This window comes from Typopeltis vanoorti, chromosome 21, assembly GCF_054136105.1.
Source record: "Typopeltis vanoorti isolate ZY-2024b chromosome 21, IOZ_Tvanoo_1.0, whole genome shotgun sequence".
NCBI lineage: Eukaryota > Metazoa > Arthropoda > Arachnida > Uropygi > Thelyphonidae > Typopeltis > Typopeltis vanoorti.
In genome coordinates, this window is record NC_143569.1 from 86230289 (window position 1) to 86256861 (window position 26573).

A 26573-nucleotide genomic window follows, 5' to 3' on the forward strand; every position below is an offset into this window, starting at 1 on the left:
TCTAGTAATAAAGCCTTAAGCTTACCTGTGTAGACTTTAAGATTGAGTACCACAGTGGCGTTCCCCTTATCCGCTTTGGTGATCACTATTTCTTTGTTTCTCTTCAATTCTTGTAGTGACTTGTATTCACTAATGGATATGTTAGATTTTGGAGGTTTTGCTTTATTGAGAACACAGGCTACATCCAATCTAATATCATTGGCGAAGTGGTTTGGAAGTTGGCGAATCCCGCGTTCAATTTGGATCATTAATTCCTCGGCCGGTAATTTCTTAGGAGCAATGGTGAGGTTGTGACCACGTGACAGAGCGTTGAGTGCTTCAGGCTTCAAGGTAGCCGAAGAAAGGTTAACTACAGTGTTGGTTTGTAGTTTAGGTTTGGACGCGAGTTCTTTATTAACTTATCAAACTTGTTGATATGTCGGCTCCGTATTCGTTCAAATTCTTTTTTAGCTGCCGTACACGAGACGCCATGTAGGACTGACCAAAGCTCGTGATTCAGCGTAAGTGAAAGCTCATTTTCGGTTCCCTAGCCGACATAAACAGAGCTATTTTAACGCTAGAAAATGAGCTTTCACTTACGCTGAATTTCGTTTCGCAGGAAAAATTCTACAAACAGATAGAGGGGACAGCCATGGGTTCACCACTTTCCCCACGCTTGGCCAACTTCTTCATGGAGACGTTTGAAGAAAAAGCCTTAAACTCAGCCCCACAAAAACCTACCATATGGCTTCGCTACGTTGATGATGTTTTCGCTATTTGGCCACATGGCCTGGATTCACTCCTCTCCTTCCTAACACACTTAAACAACCAACACCCTAGAATCAAGTTCACCCTGGAAAAAGAGGAAAACAATAACCTCCCCTTCCTAGACACACTAGTCACCCGCCAACCTGATGGAACCTTGGTTTTCTCAGTTTATAGAAAACCCACCCATACAGGCAGATACATTCACCAACAATCCCATCACCCCCCCTCACAACAATATGGAGTTATTAAGACATTATTCAACAGGGCAAGAATAATCTGTTCTAATGATCAAGCCCTAACCACTGAACTCAATCACATCCGTGACACTTTCTCAGCCAATGGCTACCCCCTCCAAAAAATACTTAACCCAGTTATCCACAACCCACCATCCCCTCCCCTTCACAAAAAAGATTACTCTAAATCCATCACCATTCCCTACATCCGAGGCACCTCGGGAAAAATCAATAAAATCTTAAAAAAACATGACTTGACCACTTGTTACAGACCACATAGAAAACTGGCATCCCTTATCCGCTCCACTAAAGACCAACCACTTCCCCTAGACCTACCTGGTGTATACCAGGTCCCTTGCAGCTGTAAATTGTCCTACTTTGGCCAAACAGGCAGGACAGCAAATATCAGAATCTCAGAACACAAGGATTACATCCGATTTCACCAGTACAACCACTCTGGGCTTGCAGACAACGCTCTGGATACTCGCCACAGAATAAGATGGAAGAAAACCACAGTAATACACCGCAGCAAGTTCAAGTATGAAAGACTATTCATGGAATCAGCCTCGGCCCTTAGGAACATGCCAAACCTCAACAAATTTGGATGCATGAGACTGCCCCAAATTTGGGAAACTTATATCAGAAGAACTTCAGCCCAAAGGCCAAGAACTACCAATATAGCCCCGGCAGGGGGCACCATCAGGACTTTAGGAAAACGTTAGCTTCCTAGCTTCAGTCTCATTTGCTGTTATTAGTACTTGTGTGCACGTGTCTTTGTAATAAGTTCCCAAGAAGATGGCAACATGACGTTCGCCGAAATATTGGAAAGTATATATTAAAGTTTATTTAATTTATATTCCTAGTATACGCTGTCTATTCGTTAAATATTAGTTATCATGTTTAACCAGCGTATAAGCCTCTCAACAAGAATACTGCCCTATGTTGCTGAATAATATGCATTCTTTCATTTATAATATTTCACAAATGATTTCTCTCATATCTGCCCCTTTTGCTGACTTACATTCATGCTAGACATATAGATACATTAATTTAAATTCACATAATTCAGTTTATCATACAAGATGTTGTTACAAAAAAAAAAACATAGTTACACTGCGCTAAAAGATAAGTATGCATATATATTTTTTGTTGATTGTTAGATTCTGGAATGGTGACGCCATGCAAAATTTGAAGTCGCCTATTTCAGATCTAACACCACATATTCATCCTCCCTCTTCATCATATGACCAAATCATCTCAACCCTGCGTCCCGTATGTTCGCTCCTAAGTTCATAACTTTCACCGTCCCCCTTCACATAGTCATTTCTCAGACGATCCTTTCTGAACATCCTAAAAATCTCATTTTAGCAAAAATGAGAATTTTAAGAACAATTAAAGAGTACACCAAATGGATCATCTTAAAAATGATAACATTAGAAGAGATAGATATTTACCATTTAGATGAAAAGATCAAGGAATACAGAAAGATCTTTTTATTTTTCCAGAACATACAGGATGGAAAGATATTTGCTACCAAAAGAAGTGGATAATATAGACCAAATAGAGAGAGAGAGAAAGAATAAGACCAGCTGCAAGATGGAAAAAACAGTTAAGCCACAACAGGCATATGCTAATCCTTGGTGACAGAAAAAATATCAGTGCCCAATAACAATAAGCATGCACACACGCACGCGCGCGCGCACACACACACACACACCTAAATGTGAACTTTATCACTAATATCAATCAAGATTAGCTGTTTGTTGTGTCTCTTAGTGCAAATAAAATACAGAATTCTGAGAGCTGCACTTCACATATTTAATGCATTAGATCGCTGGTTCCCAACCTTTTTCCACTTGTGCACCCCTTTTAAACTCAAATCTATAAATTGTATCCCTCGTTTTTAAAATAGCTGTTTTTAAATACTGACATTTATTGTTCCACAACTAATGGTTTGCATTTTGTTTAATTTACTTGTTTTTCTGCCATTACTGATTATTTTTCGTGTATCTGAACAGCTCAGCACGTCCCCCCAGGGGTACGTGCCGGGCTGTTCAGGGCACTGATGCATTAGATTAACAAAAATAAAACCATAATTTATTTTACACTTTTAAAGTTGGTATTATTCATGTGCACATAACTAACATGTGTATTAGAAAAAAAATGGCTGAACCCTGTTACAGTAGTTTACCACTGCTTCCTCAAGACAGAAGTGGCTTAAAAAGCTTAGCATAAAATATCACTGCTTGGATAATGGCATTACAATTTGGAGGCATATTGCAATTTTTTTTTTATGACATCCAACCACTGAAAGGTGCTGTAAGATTTTACCTTTCAGTGGTGGATGTCATAAAAAAATAAACAGGCTCTATAGATGACTCACCCACATCAACTCAGTCAGCAAAATGCATAGATGCCAAAACAGATATCACAGGAGTGTTTTAAAAATCACTATGAATCATGCATCCAAAGTAAAGGATTGGATTTTTACCAGTTATTGTTTTGGTCCTATTATGAGACAAGACAAGAAGGGAGACTCTCGCAATCTGCCACCAAATTGTAATGCCATTATCCAATCAATGGAATGATATCACTAGAAACTTAAAAATATCTACAGAAGGAACACAAATATGGTGTTCCTTTCATTACAACAAATTGTAATGCCATTATCCAATCAATGGAATGATATCACTAGAAACTTAAAAGCATCGTTACAGAAAGGAACACAAATAGGGTGTTCCTTTCATTATAACAAATTGTAATACCATTATCCAACTAATGGAATGACATTACTAGAAACTAAAAAACATCTCTACAGAAAGGAACACCATATTTATGTTACTTTCTGTAAGGTATCTATCCAGTTAACCAGACTCCACTATAATTAATCATATAATCACCACTCTCTCTCTCTCTCTCCACACACACACACACACATATATATAGATGTGAAAGTGATTATATTTTTAATTGGTAACTGTGCAATATTAATTGTGTATAAATAACTGAATTTTATAGGTTTGAATAAATTCAGGTGGAGAGAACCCAAGACAGAATATAAAACTGGTTCTTCCGAGTGATGAATACATACAAAAATGAAAATAGCAATGCTAGGCAATAAGTCACACTTATTTACAAGAAAAGGTATAATACAAGAAACAAAAGATAATGCTTAATTATAAAATAATTTTGTAGAATGGCAAGTAAATTGAACAATTCCCTTTCTCATAAGCTCATGGTTACTTTCATAATAAACTGACAACTTTTGAAACTTTACTTGTTTCTAAACTAGAGTGCTTATGAGAAATTACATCTTTCAAACACAGGTTTTAATGAATGCAGAGTATTTCTCTCCCTAGTCTCCAAGAAACAAACAACTGTCAGCCCACTGAAATATTTGATCCAAAGTGCTAAAAAATATATGAGCACTTGGGCAGAGTATGTGTCTTGTACATGGTGCAGTATCAAGGTAACTTATGCTGAAAGTTACATTTTTATCTTTTTAATAAGATAAAATTATCAGATATTTATTACATTTTTAATAAATGCAAAATAAAGTCTTTCTGACAGTGGCATAACTTTTTTCCCCCTCTCACCTTCCCTACAATAAGCCTCTCTGAGCCTATCTAAGCTTTCACTCCCACCACTGTGGGATTTCTCTATATGGCAGATTTGCCAATGATTTTCAATTATTAATGGGAATGTCAGAGAAAAATGCTTGTACAATGAAATAGATATTCCAATTGTTTTATGGGAATTCTACTTATGAACAATAAGTAACCTATAGCAATTAGTACAGTGGGGAAATTAAGGGATAAATAATCTATAAACTACATGAAGAAACCAAACATACAACTTTATCAAGAGTCTTCAGGCCACCAGTACACACTATGGTAATCTCTCTCTCTCTCTCTCCTTTTAATGTCACACAGTGATCAACATTCATAAAAATATTATCAACAAAATTCTTTATAAGACTGCACCTAAAAATTAAAACAGATTATAGTGAAACTTTAGCCACTCCATATCAGAAAAATTAAATAGAAAACTACACAAATACAACCTTGTGGAAGCATTTGCTTCCACAAAATTAAAGAACTTATTCAACTCCTATAAGGCTCCCTTCCTTGGCCTACTCTGGAGACTGCTGAATTAGATACAACTGAAACTAGCCACATATAAGTAAATGCACAATTCCTATTCAGAAAAAGAAAATAAAAAAACATATAAAACTTAAGAACTATGGAAAATCTGGCTTCAAAGGCAATTTTTTAACATTGCACCAAAACTGGGCGTGTATGAAGTGCAAATTTAAAGAAGGCTATGAAATTCCATTCAACCACCATATCTTATATCTGTTTGAAAGCTAAAAAAGTTAGCTATCGAACTATCTTCCCACCACTCTCACTGCTTCTTAACTACCTGGAGATCCACACAAATTAGTGGTCACAACATTTATCCATAACTGTAGAATAAAACATATACATCTATATTCTTTTTCAGGTTATCTTGGAAGTAGCGGAATAAGCTACATTTCTGCTTTTCTTACCATTCGTACTATAGGCTTACGTTGCATAAAATAGTTCCTTAAATTGTTTACATTATCACATCGTGTGGTACTTTGCATATAATTATTTTACTACTTCCTTACGTGACGATGCTAGAATTATATGTTTCATACCATTAAATTGTTACAGGGAACTTATTTTTGGAAAATGCAATTATCTATCACATGGTCTCCGACGACTACACTTCAATGTTGCCATAGTAACAGTTATGGATACCCCCCCCCCCACAGGTTTCACTATATATCTATTCTATATATATAAAAAGATAAGCCGAAATTTTAAACGTTTTTTGTCTTACCAGCCTGGAACTCGGCGGGGGGGGGGGGGGGGGGGGGGAGAGCTCCCCAGTATATATATATATATATAAAAAACATGTATTCTGCAATTCTTGTTTTATAGCAGACCTCCTTGTTAACCTTATCCACCTTATGACACAAATCATGGTAAGATACGGAGAAATACATGTGGTCACTGTTGATATTTCCAAGGCATTTGGATCACATCTGGCAATGAGACCCTCTCAACAAGCTGCCATCTTACAATCTTTAATAACTTAACACATATAAACCAACAGTAATAACTTTAATGAATTAAAGGTACAAATATTTCGTACTGAAAGCAACAGTACATCATCAGTGTAGAATAAACAGTTAAAGGAATGGAATACAAAGTACAGAACAGTCGGTGGATTACAAATTAAAATTGTTGCCACGTGCCAGAAAATTAATATTTATAAAACATTATTAAATAATTCTTAAAAACTATTTCACGTGTTAAGTTATTAATTTTAATTATGCCACAGGCACCTCTAAAGATCATCTTACTATCTTACTGTTCATTGTGTATTATGATACACAATAACTTCCTCTCATCAGATTTCTTTATCAATGCTGAAGATCTATCATAACCAATTTCATAAACACACCTACTTACCATTCTCAAGTGAAGTGAAGTGAAGATAACTTGGCAAATTTCAATGCTATTAGAGCATAGTCCTGTCTTATTATCCAGAAAAAAGATCCTATTAAATTCCCTCTTACTCTTGATACTGTTCTGATTTCCTTTCAAATCTAATTTCTCCTTCTTGAGATTACTTTCATATCCAGCTTACCTTGGCATAAACATATTACACCTAGCCTTCTCTGCATCCATAACACTAAACATGGCATTTTTTTTTTTTTTTTGTTCAAAACACTACTCATCTTCTGCTAAACTCCTAACAATTTATAAATCTCAAATCGTGGAATACTGTTCTCACATTTTGGTAAGTGCATCCAAAACCTCCTCTCTAAGAATGCTTGAATGTATACAGATGAGGGCAAATTACCCAATAGGGGCGATCCCTTGCTGAGTTGTGGAACCAAACTGGTCACTACTATACCTGTTTTTTTTTTTTTTTTTTTTTTTTTTTTTTTTTTTTTTTAAATCATGTAAGAATACAAGCAACCACTGGTCAACATCCATACATAATTCAACTCCGAGAGTATTACAAGCCTCTCATCATCTTCTGTTCTTCAGAACAGCCTTTTCCAAGTGAATTCAACCAATAGCTTTTCAAGAGCCTTGATTCCTTCTTCTTATCCACTTACTCTCACATAAGCTCTGCTGTATTGTAGGCCATGTGAGTGGGGTCAGGAATATGGAAGGCATACATTAGATTCATATAACTTTTGTTTTAAATGGTCATAATATTTAGGACTGCAGGTTTTCAGCAGTGTTTTACTGAAATTATTACTATTATTAATAATAATTTGAGCTGTAAGGGAAAATGATATGGTTACTTTACCAAGGTGATTACTCTAAAAACACAGACATAGCTTCCAATTATGGTCATCCATATGCTATTCTTTTAAATGGCATAACTAAAAATCAGTAATTTTTTACTTTTATTTATTTTATATTAGGTTGCCATATTATGCAAAGATTATACAAATTAAAATATTATGGATGGGAAAGGAAGTACATACAATATACCTTACATTGATTGAAAAATGGCATAACACTCAGTTTCTCATATTACATAATATCACAAATTAGATTGGAAAAGATCTGGGTTCAATTCTGGTCATGAAGGAATCTTTATATGGACTCAATTGAAGGTGAGTAGCCAATCTACTACTGAAGTAGTACAGTTTCCCTTCTACAAATCTGACAAATTAGCCAAAGGTGTGTGTTCTAACATGTCTTCAACTCCGCTTAAAGAAATGGAGTTGACAAGAACTGAAGGCTGTAAGTAAGTACTGGCATGAAGGCAAACACAGAGTATGAAAGGCCAGATCCTATAGTCTTAACTGTCACCCTGAACGGGTGCGATGATGGAAACTCACTGAAAGTCTCAAAATAATGGTTTCCCATATTTTAGGTAAATCATTCTAAGTGAGGCAGCCAAATTTCTTCAGATTTGGTGAATTTAATTAATCTACTGGTATATAACATTTAATCCATACACTTCCTGTCATCTTCAATGAATTGCTGACATGGCAAAAAGTATCATCTGGTTGGAAATTGGCAAGGATTATTCCAATTTGTGAGTGGTCCATCACAAACTGCATAAGATAATTGAAAAATTAATTAGAAATCCTTATCTAGGATATCTTTAATTGGAATCACTTGTTAAGCCCAGAATTCTTTTGTTAAGAAGAAATCAATTCTAGCAAATCTGCTTAATTTTATTAAAGCCACAAGAGACCAAGGTAACAAATTAACATGCTTTGATTGAATTTCTGATGATAACCTAGAGAAATGGTTAGGAAATTAGTTGACAGCTGATAGGATTGCAGTGCAGTCTTCTAAGAGCTAGGTAGTTTGGAGATAGCCCACAGTCAGTCTTAAGTTCAAATATTAAAATTACAAATTCCCTCTTTGCTGTTAACTCATAATGCAAAGCGCTGGGCAGAGCAGTCAAATTTCTAACATGATGGCAGTTCTTTATTGAATGATCTTAAAAGACTGGAAGAGTGGATAGGAAAGTGGTGTCTAAAATTTAATGTGAAAAAATGTAAACGTGTATGATTTGGTAAGAAAGGAATGAGAAAGATATAAACTGAATGGAAAGAACTTATGAATTAAAATGGAAATGAATGAATGGAAAGAGTTCGTGGATTAGGGTATTTTGGTTGATAGAGAACTTGAAGTTCAAGAATCATATTGGTAAAACTAAAAGTAAAGCTCAGCTGATCATTGGTTTAAATTAAAGAAGTTTTGCTTTGTTATATAAGTGTCTGTTCAATATCAAATTACAGCTCACACCTGATTTACATCCTAAGTTTTTAACAGATGTCTTCACAGATTCAGAGAATGAATTTTATTTACACTTTATCATTACGAGTTCAAAACAAAGATTTCTAATATATATTTTTTATTAATAAATAAAGATGAATTAACAGAATTTAGACCTTATATATTCAAAGCTTAAAATAACTAATTACGCAATGCTAACAACCATGTAACTAACATACCAGGAAAGAGAGGAGAGAACAAAGTTAAATGGAGGGAATGACAGTCAACTCTCAAGAATTCATGTTACTTATTGTTGAGAGAGAGAACAGTAATTACCCCTGGAGGAACAGTCTGCAGGCACGTTTTCCCCCAGAAATAGCAATTTTGATTCTAATTTGGCTGCATCAAGTTCACTACATTGCAAATGGCTTGCATTATTCAGTAATTTATGGATAAAGTAGGATGGAAGAGAAGTGTTACATTTACAGTTAATAAAGCATTTTTTGATGTATATAACCAGTTATACTTACTATAACAACAAGACAATTTTTTTCTGGATTGAACCTACAAACAGCTGCTATTATGGCTTTCTTAAATTCTCTATGAGCAGATTCTGTCTTGGAACTAAACAAAAGAAAAAAATATATGCTTTATCATCAAATATGTATAAACTAGTATTGTTCTAAATGTTTATTTATTACCCAATGATCAGAAGGCACTAATACTCATAAAATATTTATACTGAATATGCAACAAACAGGACACATGATACAAGCATAAATATGTCTGAACATGTCAAAAATGTAGGTTATTCGACTTGAGGCTCTTCTATGTTTCGTTGGGATGAAACCAATTTAAATTCAAACAAAACATATGTTAAAAAAGAGACATATTCAATGAGGCCCATGGTGAAATTCATATAACTAACAAGATCAGGGTAGTAAATCCTGTTTGACTTCTGTTAATTCAACATAACCTTTAATCCAAAGCAGATGCCATTCCCCTCAACTGCTGAACTTACTTTTCATGAGTTTTTCAGTCTACTTAAAAATACACTCAACTTTAACCCAAAGTGAAAATCTTATATAGAGTAATGAATAGCATGCTCATATGTTACAAACCAGCATTTAGAAATGAAAGTATCATAGGAAGCTGGTAAATGTACAGGATGATGCATATGTTTAATATTATTTATAATCTACATGGAGCACATAATTAAATCTTATATGAAATGGGGATATTTATTTAGTTTAAGGCAAATCAAATAAGTGATGAATTCAGACAAATTGGTGTTTATGTATTATATATATATATATATATATATATGCATTAATGAATTTGATATGAAAATCAGTAGTAAAAACTATGAAACTGGGGAAGGAAACTGCTTTCTTAAAAGGGAAGGTATAGATGATATGCACTTTGGTTCTTTGATTATATTTTTTTGTAAAAAATGACAAATTAAGGCAACATAGAATAAGCAAGACTGGTTATGGTGGGAACTAATGCAGTACTATATATATGGAATAACAGAAACATAAGTGAAATGACCATGTAAGACAGCATTCAAATCAATTCTAACATATAGATTTGAGCATTCTGAGCAACATGAGAAGAGTGAAGACAGAATCATATTAAAAAAGAGACATTAGAATAAATAGCTTACATGAAGAATATTTAAGAATATATAGATACAGTAGATTCTCAACTATCCGGAGCCCGGATTTTATCACCGAGAATTATAATAATACAGTAATTCTCAGTGATAAAATGAGGAATACGTATTGTAATTTACTTTGCAAAGCCGTTGCAAGCAGGTGTCTGCTACAATCTTCCTACGTGCCATGTGCATAACACAAGTTGAGACATGCAAAGTGCAGATTTCCCCGCTTCGTCAGGTGTGTATCGGATGTTCACAAGTGCGGAATACGTTTGCCACTGTTCCTGGTTATGTTAGTAAATGGTTGTTTGGTGTACTTCATTGTTTTTTTTTTATTAAAAATTATGAAATGGGTGATAAGCGAAAAAGGTTGTAGTGACTATGAAGGAGAAACTACGCACTATAAATCGACTAGACTCTGGGGTAACTGCAAAAACTATTGCTTCGGAGGTAGGAGTCGGGAAAAGTACAGTTGGAGACTGGAAGAAAAATCGAGCAGAAATTGAAAAGTGGTGTGCTGCCCAAGCTAGTGGAAGTGGAATGAAAGAAAGAAAAACGATGCTGAAAGGTAAGCATAAAGAAGTTGAGGAAGCTTTATTATTGTGGCATGAACATTTAAGAGGAAAAGGCTTGCCTGTTACTGGGCCGATATTGCAGGAAAAAGCATTGCAATTTAAGAGACAAATACATGTAGAAGGAGAGGATTCAGAATTTAATGCAAGTGATGGATGGTTAGATCGGTGGAAAAAACGATTCAGTATTCACCAGATTACCATAAGTGGGGAGGCTTTATCTGCTGATAAAGAGGCTGTACCTTTGTTCAAAGACTATCTTTTTAAGCTTATTGAAAAGGAGGGAATTTCTGGGGAGCAGTTGTACAACTGTGATGAGACCGGTTTAAATAATAAGATGCTCCCTACAAAAACGGTTGCATCAAAAAAAGAAGCCGCTGCACCAGGATACAAGAAAAGCAAGGAACGAGTCACCATCTTAGCTTGCAGTAATGCAACCGGCAACCACAAGCCTAGACTTACGTTAATAGGAAAATCAAAGAAACCTAGAGTTATTAAAAAATTTAAAAATCAGGAATCACTACCACTATATTACACACATCAAAAGAAAGCATGGATGAATTCAGAAATCTTTAAAACCTGGTTCCAAAATGAATTCATACCATATTCACTGTAGAAAACCATTTAAAAGACAACAATTTGCTGAGAAAAGCTGTACTACTTTTTGACAACGCACCTTCGCATCCTGCCAATGACGAACTCACAGATGGCGACATCAAAGCTTTATTATTACCACCCAATGTGACTGCTGTTTGTCAGCCGATGGACGAGGGCATCCTTGAAATGCTAAAGAAAAAGTATTGAAAAAAGAAGAAGGCGGTGTCTTCTCAGTTCGTTGATATCAGTGATTGATAATAACGAAGACTGCGTAACCACTCTGAAAAAGATTGACTTGCTAGATGTCATAAGGTGGTTGGCCGAAGCATGGGAAGAGATTTGAAACATATCACTTGTAAACTTGTAAAAGTCTTGGAAAATTCTTTTGGACCATGAAGGTGGACATTTCAACCTTGAACCGAAGTGGAAGATGAAAACGATAAACTTGTTTCGTTGCTCAAAAATGTACCGAGTTGTGATGATGTCACGGGGGGGGGCATTCTTAGATGAGAGGAAAAATCTCATCCCACATTCGAAGGGTTCAAGACGATTGGGGCAGCGCAGCAGTACATCAGTGAGCAGGAGGAAGCGACGCCAGCTGATATCATCTGCTTGCATAAGTGGAGGGACATTGCGTCGCGAAGAGGGCTAAAAGGTGAAGCAGTCATCTATCAAGGACTTTTTCAAAAACTAAAAACTAAGTTTTGACTCTTTCATCTTAGGCCTACCTTTTCACATTTGTGTGAAAAGGTAGGCCTAGAACTTCCGGCCTATCTGGCCTGCCCTTCCGCCACATTAGGCCAGATAGTCGAGAGTCTACTATACTGCTAATCTGAGGTTGGTGTGATCACTTTAAAAGAATAGAAGATGAAAGATTAGCAAAACAAGTATCTGAAGCCTGTGCTGACAAATAATACTTAAATACTGAAAAGTGCTGACAAATAATACTTAAATAAGAATGAAAGTTGTTCAAAAGAAACTAGTCATGAAATATTAATGGCATTGGATTATGATAATATTTGATACATGCCGTATACCCTCCCCTTGAGGGTATACAATAAATGATGACACAAGTTACAACACCCAATAACCATTAAGTTTTGATAAATTCAAAATGTTGCAATATCATTGCAATAAAAAAATAAACAAAGTATTTCATTTCTCAGACACTCCATTTGTTCTCTAAAACTATTTAATAGTTGATTTAAAACTTACTTTTCAACAGTAAGCTGCAACTTACTGGCCTAAACTGTTGATAATTTTCAAATGAATATGTGACACCGTTATTATTACTCTTTAGAAAAAAAAAAAAAAATCAAAGAAGCAACAGCAGATTCATCTGATTACTGCAACTTATCAATAGAAATACATTCTGCAGAAAAATGGCTGTGCGAATACACTACACCAACATATTGAGCAAATACAAGCAGGAAAGACTAGGTGTCCTTTTTTCTCAAGAATATACCACTCCTGTACAAGTAAACTAATCTACAATCCAAATCTAATATACTGATATTACTCACAGATTTGGAGTGGTGCCAAAAATCTCTCAAAAATTGCATATTGCTATCCAGAAAACGGCAATCTAATTAGATGACTACCCTCTCATCCAAATTCACTTTCACAGAGATATTCTGTTTCTAACTTATGCCTCAGATTTTGGTAAGAACACAGAAATAATAAAGAAGACATGAAAACTTGAGATAAAGTCATCTTTGATGTATGGAGTAATTACTTCCAAACATTGCTAAATGAAACAAGTAGAAAAAGCATGGTAGAAGAAAACATTCAACAGGCTTGTGGTCAGGAATACATATCAATTCTTGAAGTAGAAAAAGCCATCAAAACCTGAAATGTGGAAAGTCAGCTGAAGTAGATGATATTCAACCAGAAATGCTCAAGTATGGAAGTATGAAAGTTTCCCAGTGGCTGCAATGCATTATTCAGAAGGCCCGGATAGATGGTCCAATGCTGGGTGAACTGGACCATTTATAAAAAGGGGAAATAAAACTGAATGTGAGAATTACACAGGTATTTCCCTAGCAAGAATTCTTGGTAATATTTATGCAAATATTACCAAGAATTTTGAGAAACAGCTAAGAAGAAATGTGGAAGGGAAGCCTAGTGAAGAATAAGATGGATTCAAGATAAATAGAGGTTGTTAGGAGCAAATCTTCACTTTAAGACAAACAGTTGAAAAATCATAGGAATATAACAAGATCCATATTTACGTTTTGAAGAGCTGGAAAATGCATGACAAGGTGCCAAAGAGAAAAGCTATTCAAAACGCTTCAGTTATATGGTGTAAATGGAACATTACATTAAGCAATACTTAGTCTTCATTTAACATCAACAGTTACAACTGAAGGAGGTACAGGAAGATGGTTTGATGTTAAATCAGGTGTTAGACAAAGATGTACATTATCCCTTCTGTTATTCGTCGTCTATAAAGATGGCATTATGAAGGAAATTTGTATTAAACCTGATGTTAAAATTGGAGGTTCGAGGTTATATCGTAGTGTGTAGTGTTCGTGATAAGATAAGTATTGTTTTCAGTTATCCTGATAAGATAAGTATTATTTTCAGTTATCGTTAATAAAATTACTTAATATTGCGTAGTTTTGTTTGCCTTGCGTATTTTAGTTTTGTTCTGTCTGTGTGTTTTTGGTGTGTTATAACTTATAATTTGATAAAACACGTTGCAAATAAGTATGGCACCTGTACGAAGGAAAATGGCGGCCAGTAATGATGGTTCGCCATCTTTATCAAAGAATGGTAGTATAAAAGAAATCAGTCAGTGTACTAGCTGTGACATGTACGCTTTGCGGAGTGCGGTCGGAGTGTGGATAGATGATAATAAAGGATTGAATGTGTGTAGAAAATGTAGGGAGAATGAAGAATTTAAGTGTATTTCGGATCGTGAGTGTGATATTTTTGTCAAACTTCAGAATAAAGAAAATAGCGATATGACAAGAAACAGCAAGGTTGTACATGAGAATTGTGAGAGTGTGAATGTATAAAGTGTGAATGATAGTATTAATGGTTTCTCAGTGAATAAAAAAGATGAGATAGATGCATTGAGTGAGATCGCGTTGTTGAATGGTGCGATAGAAAGGGCAAAACAGCAGCTAGAGTGCATGAACAAAAGTCGACTGAATGAACCAACCAATAATAAAAGGTATGACAGGAAAAATAGACGTATGAATGTGAACATGAACAAAATGAAGGATAGAGTGCTGTATGGAGACTCGTTAGTACGAGGTGTGTTAGTAGAGGATTTGACAAAATCGTACCAACCTGGTGCGACCATAAAGGATGTAACTGAGTCTATTAGAGAGCAAAAGGAAGGGGTGAAAGAAATGATTGTTGTGGTAGGTACGAATGATTTGAAAGGAGATAAAATGGAAATGATAGAAGACCTGAATGAATTGTTTGAGGTAGCAAAAGAAAAGAGTGAGAGAGTTAGAATGATTAGTCTTTTCCACGGTATGACAGTAAAATGTTTAAAAGGAGGGCCATAATTGCAAATGACTTTATGTGTGGGTGATGCATGACGAGTGGTGTGGAATTTGTGGACGTGTGGAGTGAGTTCGATGGGCGAAAGGATCTATATAAGATGGATGGTTTGCATTTGAATGGTTACGGTGTAAGAAGACTTGAGAAAGTGTTGCTGAATGTAGTGGATGTGCAAATTCAGGGTAACTAGATTTGTTAAGGGAGGGGGGGGGGGAGTAGATATAGTCCTTAGGGAGGCAGTTGAATGTAAGAATGAATATAATATGCCAGAACAAATAAGGACAACAAATCAGAGTGGGATAGTTAATATAAGGCATCAAGTTAGGGTTGGGGCTAATGGGGGTCTTAAATTCATGTACACTAATACTAGGAGTATTAGGAACAAGAAGGAAGAGTTTTTGGCCATGGTTGGCACTTCCAGACCACAGGTTATTGGTATTAGTGAAACATGGCTGACTGTAGATGATATATTTAGTGGGATTGAATGTGATGGGTATAGTATGTTCAGGAATGACAGAGAGAATAAAATGGGGGGAGGAGTATTGTTCATGATAGCTGATGAGCTACAGCCAAGGAGAATAGAAGTTGAATTGCAGGATAGAGAAAAGAGCACATTTGAGGACATTTGGTGTGAGATTGTGGCTAGCAGAACTAAATATACAATTGGGTGCTGCTATAGACTAGGTGATGGAAAAGATGGTGGTGACAGTATGCACAAGCAAATAGAAGAAATGAGTGGAAGGAGGGCGATTATTATGGGAGATTTCAACTATGGTCGCATTGATTGGAGTGAGGAGAGGACACAAGGGAGGAAGGAATTGGATTTTATGCAGTTATTAAGGAATAACTATCTGCGCCAGCATGTAATGGAAAATACTAGGGGTCAGAGAGTGCTTGACCTAGTAACTACATCTGAGGATTTGGCTGTAACAAATATGACCACATTGCCACCAATCGGTGAGAGTGATCATAGTGTCTTGACTTGGGAGGTGGCTAAAGGTGTAGAATTTTCAATTAAGACAGGGTACATGTGGAATTATCGGGCTGGAAAGTATGACAAGCTTAGGAGTTTGATTGGTTCAGTGCCATGGCATGTACAACTGCAAGGACTAGAAGTTGATAGTGCAGGAGGTAGTTAAGAAGTGCTTGCATGAAGCAATTGCTGACTGTATACCTAGAGTCCGAATAATAAATCAAGTAGGGGTTAAATAGATGAATAACACCATTAAGCTTGAGCTGCAAAAAAAGAAACAACTACGGAGGGAATTTAAGGAGAAAGGTGATCGACAGGCTCATGAACGGTATAAAGCGCAGGCCAGAAGGGTGACGAGTGTGGTAAGAAAAGCAAAAAAGGATTACGAAAGAACATTGGCCATGCAGGCTAAAGAGAATCCTAAACAGTTTTTTAGATATGTAGCAAGTAAAAGGAAAAATGTACATGGCAGAATGATTTTAAAGAATGCCGATGGTAGGGAGGTAAATGAATCAGTAGAGATAATTGAGTTACTGAGTGAGCACTTTGCAAGTATATATCATCCAGGTGGTGACATTGCAGAAACGAATAAACCAGTAGATTATACGGGAATTGTGGTGAATGAAGTGGAGGTGAGTAGTCTATTGCATAACCTCAAAGTCAATACATCTGTGGGATTGGATGGTATACCGGCTCGTGTTGTACGAGAAGCAGCTAAAAATTTGTCAGTACCCTTGACCATTTTGTTTAATTTGAGTCTCGGGTCTGGGTTAATCCCGAGCGGGTGGAAAGAGGAAAAAATAGTTCCACTGCATAAAGGTGGTTCCAAGACTGCTGTTGTAAATTACCGACCGATTAGTGTATCAGGAATCATTGTCAAGGTCTTAGAGAAATTAGTCAAGAAAAGAATACAGGATTGGATAGATGAAAATGGGATATTGTATGGGGGACAACATGGTTTTGTGAAGGGTAGATCATGCCTCAGTAACTTGCTCACGTTTTATAACACAGTGACGGCTGAACTGGATAGGGGTAATGGGTTTACAGTGATACTACTGGACCTTGCCAAGGCCTTTGATAGGATACCACATGGAACCCTAATCAGTAAACTGGAGCAGATGGGGATAGATATAGGGTTGGTGAGATGGATAGGAGGGTGGTTGAAGGAGAGATACCAGAGAGTGGTTTATTCAGGAGTGGAGTCTGAAAGACATCTTGTGACTAGTGGAGTGCCACAGGGCTCTGTTCTTGGACCACTGCTTTTCAATTTGTTCATCAATGATATTGATGAACAAATTCATCAATATCAAGTGTTCATCAATGATATTGATGAACACTTCCTCTCAAATCCTCTCAAAGGATTTGAGAGGAAGTGTTCACTTGTTTGCTGATGATGCAAAGTTGGGTAGAGCAAATGTGAGTGCACAGGATGTCAAAATTTTACAGGATGACTTGGATAGTTTGGAGGACTGGGATAGGAAAAATGGATGTCAATTTAATGTGGCAAAGTGTAAGGTTATGCACTTTGGGGTGAAAAGAATAGCAGCAGTATATCGCATTGGTGGAACCGTACTCCAGGAGATTGATTAGGCCAGGGATTTGGGAGTGTTGGTGGATAGGGAGTTGACGTTTAGGGGGCACATTGCAAAAGTGACTAAAAAAGATTACCAAATCACTTGGCTTCTGAAAAATACTTTAACATGCAGAGACAAACAAGTTGTTGTTCCTCTGTATCGAGCCTTGATAAGACCCCATCTGGACTTCTGTGCCCAGTTATGGGCACCAGGGTTTCTTCGTGAAGGGGAGGAAGTGGAGAGGGTCCAGAGACGAGTGACCAAGATGATAGCAGGTCTGTGGAATGAACCTTATGAGAATAGGTTGAAGATTTGTGGGTTGCAGAAATTGGACGATAGGCGAAGGAGGGGTGATATGATTGAGACATTCAAATTACTGAAGGGTTTTTATAAGATTGATCCAGAAGATATTTTTGAAAATATGACTGGTGGTGGGAGGACTAGGGGCCATGCATGGAAGCTGGGCAAGAGCGTGGTTGACAAGAGTGTTAGATCTAGGTTTTTTACTTGGAGAGTGGTGAATGAGTGGAATAAGCTTCCAAAGTCTGTTGTGGGTGCTACGACCGTGAATGAGTTCAAGGCAAGGTATGATAGATACTGTGTCAATGTCGAATAGTTGTTCGTGACATGATGTTAGGGCCTCCCTCGATGAGTCTGTTGACTCCTTGGAGTTTCCCGGAACAATAATAATAATAATAAACACCATTAGAATTGTTATACTTATGGTGTTTCAGAAGATCCAAACATGGCTGAGATCAAACCAAAGGCCTAATAAATAAAAGCCCAAATTACAAGCAAGTTATAGATTGTGAACTAATAATGAAATCGTAATTATGTTGAAGCAATGATCTGCAAATTAGAATACTTTTGCATGTGAATTGTTTTGGATGGAAATTATCATCATCAAATTCCTGCCATGTACCCTCAAGGGGTGTACAGCATATGATAGTACTACAAGAAAAATTTACGTCATTATTACTAACTTCCTATCTACAATTTTTCTCCAAATCAGTCTGTTACTTGTCAAGACTAACATTATCAGATCTTATATTTCTATCGTCTAAGGCACTTTTTACTGTATCAATCCACCTATATCTTGGTCTTCCGCTGGATTGTTTTCCTACCAACCTGGCAAAGAACACTTGTTTTGCTAATCTTTCCTCGCCCATTCTGTTTAAGTGACCATACCACCTGAGATCAGCTCTGCTAATGCATTCCTGGATGCTGACAATGTCAAGTTCTTTCCTAATATCCTCGTTTTTAATCTGATATTGCCATTGATGCCATCTGTTCATGATTATAATCTTTCTCAGGACTTTCATATCTGCTGTCTCAAGTCTTTAGTCAATTTTACTTCTGACCCAACTCTCAGATCCACAAGTTAAAACTGGTTTAAACACAGTCTTGTATACAGCAAATTTAGTATTCCGACTAATTTCTCTCTTATTCCATATGAATTTATTCAACCAACTTCCTACCATACCAGCTTTGTTGATTTTGTTGTCTATTTCCATATTTAATTTACCATCTTCACTAAAAATCATGCCTAAGTAGCTAGCTGAAATTTTTTACTTGTTCCACAGGATCTCCATTCACGACACAATTGACATTTTCAATGCTTCTATTTCCACTGTCTTTGTCTTTTTTTATTGCTGACCTTCATACCATATCTATTACAATAGTTATTCACTTTAGTCAGGGAATCTTGCAGACTTGTAGCAGATTTATTTAGAAGTATAACATCGTCTGAATAAAGCAAAGAGCTGAGATTTAATACCACTTCCCTTCATATTGTGATCCATATAGATAATGAATAACATGGGAGATAATGTACATCCTTGTCTGACACTAGATTTAACATTAAAAAATTTCCTTTCTGAACTATGCAGTGCAGTCACTGTAAGACTTTTATACCTAAATACGTCAGCATTTCTGGTTGAATATCATCTACTCCTGCTGCCTTTCCACATTTCAAGCCTTTGAGGCTTTTTCTACTTCAAGTATGGATATGTATTCCTGACTGTATGCCTGTTGAGTGCTTTTTACCACTGTGCTATCACTGCTTGTATCATTTAGCAATTTTTCGAAGTAATTACTCCATACTTCAAGGATATCTTTTTTCTGCAGTTTACAGTGTCACCTTTATCATATCAAATTCCTTTTCATGTTCTTACCAGTCTGAAGATGGCTTTTGTTCTCATTACATATAAAGACTCAGTATTGCTTGATATAATGCTCCACTGAGCTAGTTTTACACAGCATTTAGCTTTCTTACATTTGTCTCTGTATTCTCTAAGAGCACAAGCTGACTTATTTGTGAGGAACTTTTGATATGCTTTCTTCTTTTTCTTCACTGCCTCTTTAACTTCCTGTGTCCACCATGGAGTTCTTATTTTTCTATGCTTACAGACAACCTCACCACATACCTCTCTGGCTGAATCAATTAGTGTTTTTTTCAGGGCTTGCCACTGAATCTGCAAGATTTGGTTCCTGTTCACAAGCTCTTTCATTTTTTTTTTGAATAATGTTTTTGTATTTTAATCTACAATTCATATCTTAGAGCTGCTCAACTTTTATTCCCTTTAAAACTTTCTTACATGTTCTTCTTTTCAATATGAAATTCAAATTTATCCTGCTCAAGACTAAATAGTGATCGCTTCCAATTTCAAATCCTCTGTACACTCTGGTATCCTGCACCAGGGAGAAAACATCGCTATTGACAATAACACAGTCAATGAGACGTTTTTTATTCCTTGCATCTTCTCTCCATGTGAATTTGTGCACATTTTTATTTTGGTACATGGTGTTAGTAATAACCAGTCCATGTCCTGAGCAGAAATCCAACAGGTATTTGCCATTATTAACTTTGCTCCTTTCTCCAAATTTTCTCAAAATACTTTTGTATGTCTGACAATCATTTCCTACTCTGCTATTTAGATTCCCAACAAGGACCAACTTTTCCTTTTTCATTGTGTCAGTTCTTTCTCTAAAGCCTCAAAAAATTCCTGTCTTCTACATTAGCAGAACCTTCTGTGGGACCATAAGCACAAATAAGTCTCATTGTCCAGTTCCTCATTCTGATATCTGCCCACATCACTCTACTTGAGACTGCCTGCCATTCAAGATTAGCCTCGTATTTAGTGTTGAATACTATGGCTACTCCTTCTTTTCCTTGATTGTCATTGCCTGAATATAACATTTTGTATTTATTGCTCAGAAAGATCTCACCAGTTTTTGTGTCTTTTGTTTCTATGTCGATCTGGTACTTGTCCAATTCCTCAGCTAGCTCCATTTCTTGGCAATTCAGGCTTCTTATGTTCTTAACTTAAATTCTCTTTGTTTTTCTGGGGGGGGGGGGGGTTCAGATTTATTCCAGTAGCTGACTTTTTGCTGTTTTCCCTGATTAATTGGAGAAAACAACGGGGGCCTTGTTTAACTGGGCGACACTCCAGCCAGCATGAATTTCTGTCATGTTGTACCATCATTTTGTATTTTGGTTTAAGCCAATAAGAATACAATTTGGTCGGCTATATCCCAAATTGCCAGCCCATCCTCGTTCGTTCAGTATCCAGGTAGATACCTAACAGGGTGCACCACGCGAAGATGAGAATTAGACATTAGGTCAGAAGCCCTTGCCAGTTCTCCACATTCCTTTAAAGGCTATATGGAGATCTCCTCTCAGTTATACAGCTTTGACCCTTACGCACCCCTTAAGAATGGAAATTAAACTCCAATAAATCAAATGCATGGAAATGTTCCTTAATTCCACAGTAAACAGCCTTGTTAGTAATAAGGAAAAAATCAGACATATCAAGAATTTGTAGAAAAATATCATGAAGTAATAAAATTTAGGATGCTGCACATCAGTAAACTTACAGTCTTTATATTCTCATTGGTAAACTTTTTTTTCATGTGAATACCACCCACAAAAGGTTGTAAACCGATAGTACATTAGGACTGTTGCTATGTCAAAAATAAGATAATCTGGAAATAGTGTCAGATCTAGAGACCAAATCAGCTCATTCAACAAATGCTGTCTACAATGCAATGAACCTTTGAAGGGGATTTCAACTGAAGATGAAAGAAGAGATGAAGGGTTCCCTCCTCCAGGAATCTCAGATTTTTCATCCTGCATAACAGGCAAACTGAGCAGAAGAACAAACACAAATTACAGACACTGGCTTCATAGCCTTAGTTGCTTCAGCCATAAATCCAAAATAACCAACCAAACATGACACTTTTAACATGGAATCTATATTTGAACACTGTCTTGTATACAGGTTTAATGGAATATTATCAGCACTGAGAAAGGATTGAAACTAATTTTAATATTTCCAATATATCTTCAGAGATTACAAAAAAAACTTTTTGTAACAACACACACACAAACATAATACAATAGTGAGTGAAACTAAAGTCCTATCTAGGTGGTACATCCTCTATGGGCATTTGCAGGTGGCCTAGGATGTAAAGAGGGATTTCTGATAATTGATGTTTCCCAAATTTTGGGAAGTTTAATGGAACTGTATTTGTTTAAATTCCGTTCATTCCTGAGTGCAGATGCAGATTCAAAGAATAGTGTTTTTTTTTTGAATTTACTATGGTGGTTTTTTTTTTTCAGGATATCCCGTGGATTGTATCCAAAACATGGTCTGCAAGGCCAGATTGACCATAATCGTTACTGCAGATGTATGACTTGTGTTCTTCTAACCGTATAGTTGCTGATCTGCCTGTCCAAAGTAAGCCACTTTACAGGCACAAGTTCACAGACCAGTTTACAAGGTACTACTCTATATACACCAGGCACTGAGAGAGAGGAGGGAGCTGGTCTTGGTGGAACGGATAAGGGTAGCAAGTTTAAGGGTTGTACTGTTTTAATGATCTGGTTATTTTTTCTGATGTACCACAGATGTAAAGTATAGTGATGGCATTTCTGAAGTCCTTCTGAAGAGATGGTCGGGGAATGGGGAAGGACTTGATTATTTTTTTTAATTCTGTAGTCACTGTAGCCATTGGAAAAGGTGTTGTGTATATGTTTGAGTTCGGTTGAAAGAGCAGTTTCATTGAAACAAACATTGTGGGCTCTATTGGTGAGAGTTTTAATAATGCCATATTGCTGAGAAGGGGTGGTGGTGGTGGTGGGAGAGTTTGTGAATGTATCTGCCTGTAGGAGTAGGTTTTCTATATACAGAGAAAGAAAGATTACCATTAGGAAGGCGTGTTACTAAGTTGTCTAAGGAAGGGTAAACTATTGTTATTTTCCTTTTCCATCGTAAACTGGATTGTTGGATGTAGACTATTGAGGTGACCGAGGAAGGAATCTAATGTGTCTGGGCCATGAGGACAAATAGAGAACACATCATCTATATATCTTAGCCAGATAGGTTTTAGAGTGGAAGAGTCTATACTGGTTTTTCAAAATTTTTCATGTAAAAAAATTGGCAAGAGGGGGTGAGAGAGAGGAACCCATGGCAGTTCCCTCAATCTGTTTGTAGATTTTGTTCTTCAAAGAAAAATAACCAGAGTTGATGGCAAAGGAAAATAGCTCTAAGATATCAGAAGGAAAAACGTTTTTTAAGAGTGTTAAGGTGTCAATTAGGGGAATATTGGTAAACAATGAGATGATGTCAAAGCTGAACAATATGTCTGTATTATTTAAAGTAAGATTTTCAATTAAGTTTTTAAAGGGGTAGAGTTTTTTTACATGAGATGTGGTGAGACCAGTGAGGGGGATTAAAGAGTTAGCTAGCTGCTGTGAAAATTTGTAGCAAGGTACATTGGTGGCCTCTACTATAGGTCATCATCAAATTCCTGACATTTACCCTCAAGGGGCGTACAGGATATGATAGTACTGCATGAAAAATTTACATCATTACTAACTTCCTATCTACAATTGTCTGCCAAATCAATCAGTTACCTGCCAAAGCTACAACACTGCCAGATCTTATATTTATATATCTATCTTCTAAGGCACTTTTTACCATATCAATCCACCTATATCTTGGTCTTCCTCTGGGTCTTTTTCCTGCCAACCTGGCAGAGAACACTTTTTTGGCTAATCTTTCCTCACCCATTCTGTTTAAGTGACCATACCAGCTAAGATTAGCTCTGGCTAACTCATTCCTGGATGCTGACAATGTCTAGTTCTTTCCTAATATCCTTGTTTTTAATATGATATTGCCACTGATGCCATCTGTTCATGCCCCTAATCTTTCTCAGGACTCTCATATCTGCAGTCTCTAGTCTTTGGTCAAGTGTTTTACTTCTGACCCAGCTCTCAGATCCATAAGTTAAAACTGGTTTGAACACCGTCTTGTATACAGCAAACTTAGTGTTCCAACTAATTTCTCTTATTCCATATGAATTTATTCAGTTGACTTCCTACCATACCAGCTTTGTTGATTCTGTTGTCTATTTCAATACATAATTTACCATCTTCACTAAAAATCGTGCCTAAGTAGTTGAAATGTTTTACTTGTTCTATAGGTTTTCCATTCAAAATGCAGCTGATATTTTCTATGCTTCTGCCTATTTTCATTATCTTTGTTTTGTTATTGCTGACCTTCATACCATATCTATCACAACAGTTATTCAATTTAGTCAGGGAATCTTGCAGACTTGCAGCCGATTTATTTAGAAGTATAACACCATCCGCATAAAGCAAGGAGCTGACATTAACATCTCCAATTTTGATATCAGGTTTAATACCACTTTCCTTCATAATGTACATCCTTGTCTGATACCAGATTTAACATTAAACCATCTATCTCCCTGTACATCCTTTGATTCTAATTGCTGACTTACAACTCAAATAAAGACTATGTATTGCTTGATATATAATGCCCCATTGACACCATATAACTGCAGCGTATTGAATAGCTTCTCTCTTGGCACCTTGTCATATGCTTTTTCCAAATCTACAAAACTTAAACACAGATCTTTGTTATATTCTCATGATTTCTTCACTATTTGTTGTAAAGGGAAGATCTGATCCTGAAATCCTCTATTTGACCAGAATCCAGCTTGTTCTTCCACAATTCTTCTCAACCGTTTCTCAAGTATACTTGCATATATCTTACCAGGAACACTCAGTAGGGAAATACCTCTGTAAACAAGGGGAACGGTCGTGTTTTCAGGGAGCTCCCGAAAGCTAAGTACAATTTTGAATGGAAATTAGAATATATGTTAAAAATCATAACGAATATTGTCTAAATTTGGTAGCTTGTTGTGTCTGTGTGATTTTGGTGTAAATTCCGTAAATTAATTTAGTCTTTAACGATACGTTTCATAAATTTGAATATGGCGCCAATGCGACGTAAGATAATGGCATCCAAAAATACGACACCATTGTTCAAAAACTATAATGTGAGAGAATTTGTCCAATGTGATGTGTGTGGATTGTATGCATTCCCGAATGAGGCTGGAGTATGGATTGAAAGTGATAGTGGTGGGAGAATGTGTAGAAAGTGTATGCAAAGTGAGGAGTTGAAGTATGTGTCAGGTTGTGAGACAGTTATGGTTGAAGAAAGCCAGAATGCGAGTGAAAATAGTGGATCGATAGGGAATTGCGGTGTACAAGATGGCAATGTGAGCGGTGATCTAAGAAAGAGCGAGAGCAATTATACAGAAAGAGAAAATGGTTTGAATGATAAAAAAAATGAGGAATTATTTGTAGGAAGTGAGATCGCTAGGCTGCGCGCAGTGATACAAGATGCGCAGCGGCAATTAGAGCACCTGCAAAACTCTTTCCAGAGTGATTCGGCTAACATAAATAAACAGCGTGGGCGAGTTTCCGAAATGAAGGAGAGAGTGTTGTATGGTGACTCGTTATTAAGAGGAGTAATAGATGGGAGTGTAACTAAATCGTACTTACCGGGTGCGAAATTTAAGGATGTAAGTGAGAGCATTAGAGTGCAAAAACAGAGGGTGAAAGAAATAACAATTGTGGCTGGTACGAATGAATTGAAAGGTGATAAATTTTTTATGAGAGAGGACTTGAAAGTATTGTTAAAGGTAGCGAAAGAAAAGAGTGACAGCGTTAGAATGGTGAGTCTGTTACCGCGGTATGACAGAGAGGAGTTTAGAAGGAAGGCCATAATCGCAAATGATATTATGCGCAGGTTATGCAGACGGTGTGGTGTGGAATTTGTGGACGTGTGGAATGAGTTTGATGGGCGAAAGGACTTATACAAGATGGATGGCCTGCATTTGAATGGACTTGGTGTGCGGAGACTGGAAAAAGTGTTGCTGAATGAAGTGAAAATGGATGTGCAGAACCAGGGAAACTAGAACTACCAAGGAGGGGGGGAAGTGGATATCCAGACATCAGTGAGACAGTTGAGTGTAAAAATGTATATAATGTACCTGAGCCAGCAAAAAGGACAAAAAATGGGAATGGGATATTTAGAATAACGCATCAAGATAGGGGTGGGACAAAGGGAACACTGCAATTCATGTATACTAATGCCAGGAGTATTAGGAACAAGAAGGAAGAATTTTTGGCCTTGATTGGCTCTTCCTGGCCATAGGTTATTGGCATTAGTGAAACATGGCTGACGGAAGATGATATAGTTAGTGGGATAGAATGTGTAGGTTATAGTATGTTTAGGAGGGACAGAGAGAATAAAATTGGGGGAGGGGTGTTATTGATGATAGCTGATGAACTGCAGCCAAGGAGAATTGAAGTATTGCAGGATAGTGAAAGGAGCTCATTTGAGGCTATTTGGTGTGAGATTGATACTGGCAGAATAAAATATACAGTTGGGTGCTGCTATAGACCAGGTGATGGAATAGATGGTGGAGATGGTATGCATAAACAAATTGATGAAATGAGTGGAAGGAGGGTAATTATTATGGGGGATTTCAACTATGGTAACATTGATTGGAAGGAGGAGAGGACACATGTGAGGAAGGA

At 36.7% G+C, this 26573-nt stretch overlaps 1 protein-coding gene across 4 annotated transcripts in view; it reads right to left on the reverse strand.

Annotated features, from left to right (window-relative positions):
- The window catches only part of LOC150095073 (fragile X messenger ribonucleoprotein 1 homolog B-like), a 467885-nt gene that overhangs the window by 340629 nt on the left and 100683 nt on the right, over positions 1-26573 (reverse strand). For all 4 annotated transcript variants that reach the window (XM_090411425.1, XM_090411423.1, XM_090411424.1 and 1 more), the window contains exon 6: positions 9298-9391. In XM_090411425.1, the coding sequence (XP_090267551.1) occupies positions 9298-9391 (94 nt within the window). The remainder of the gene's footprint in view (positions 1-9297; positions 9392-26573) is intronic.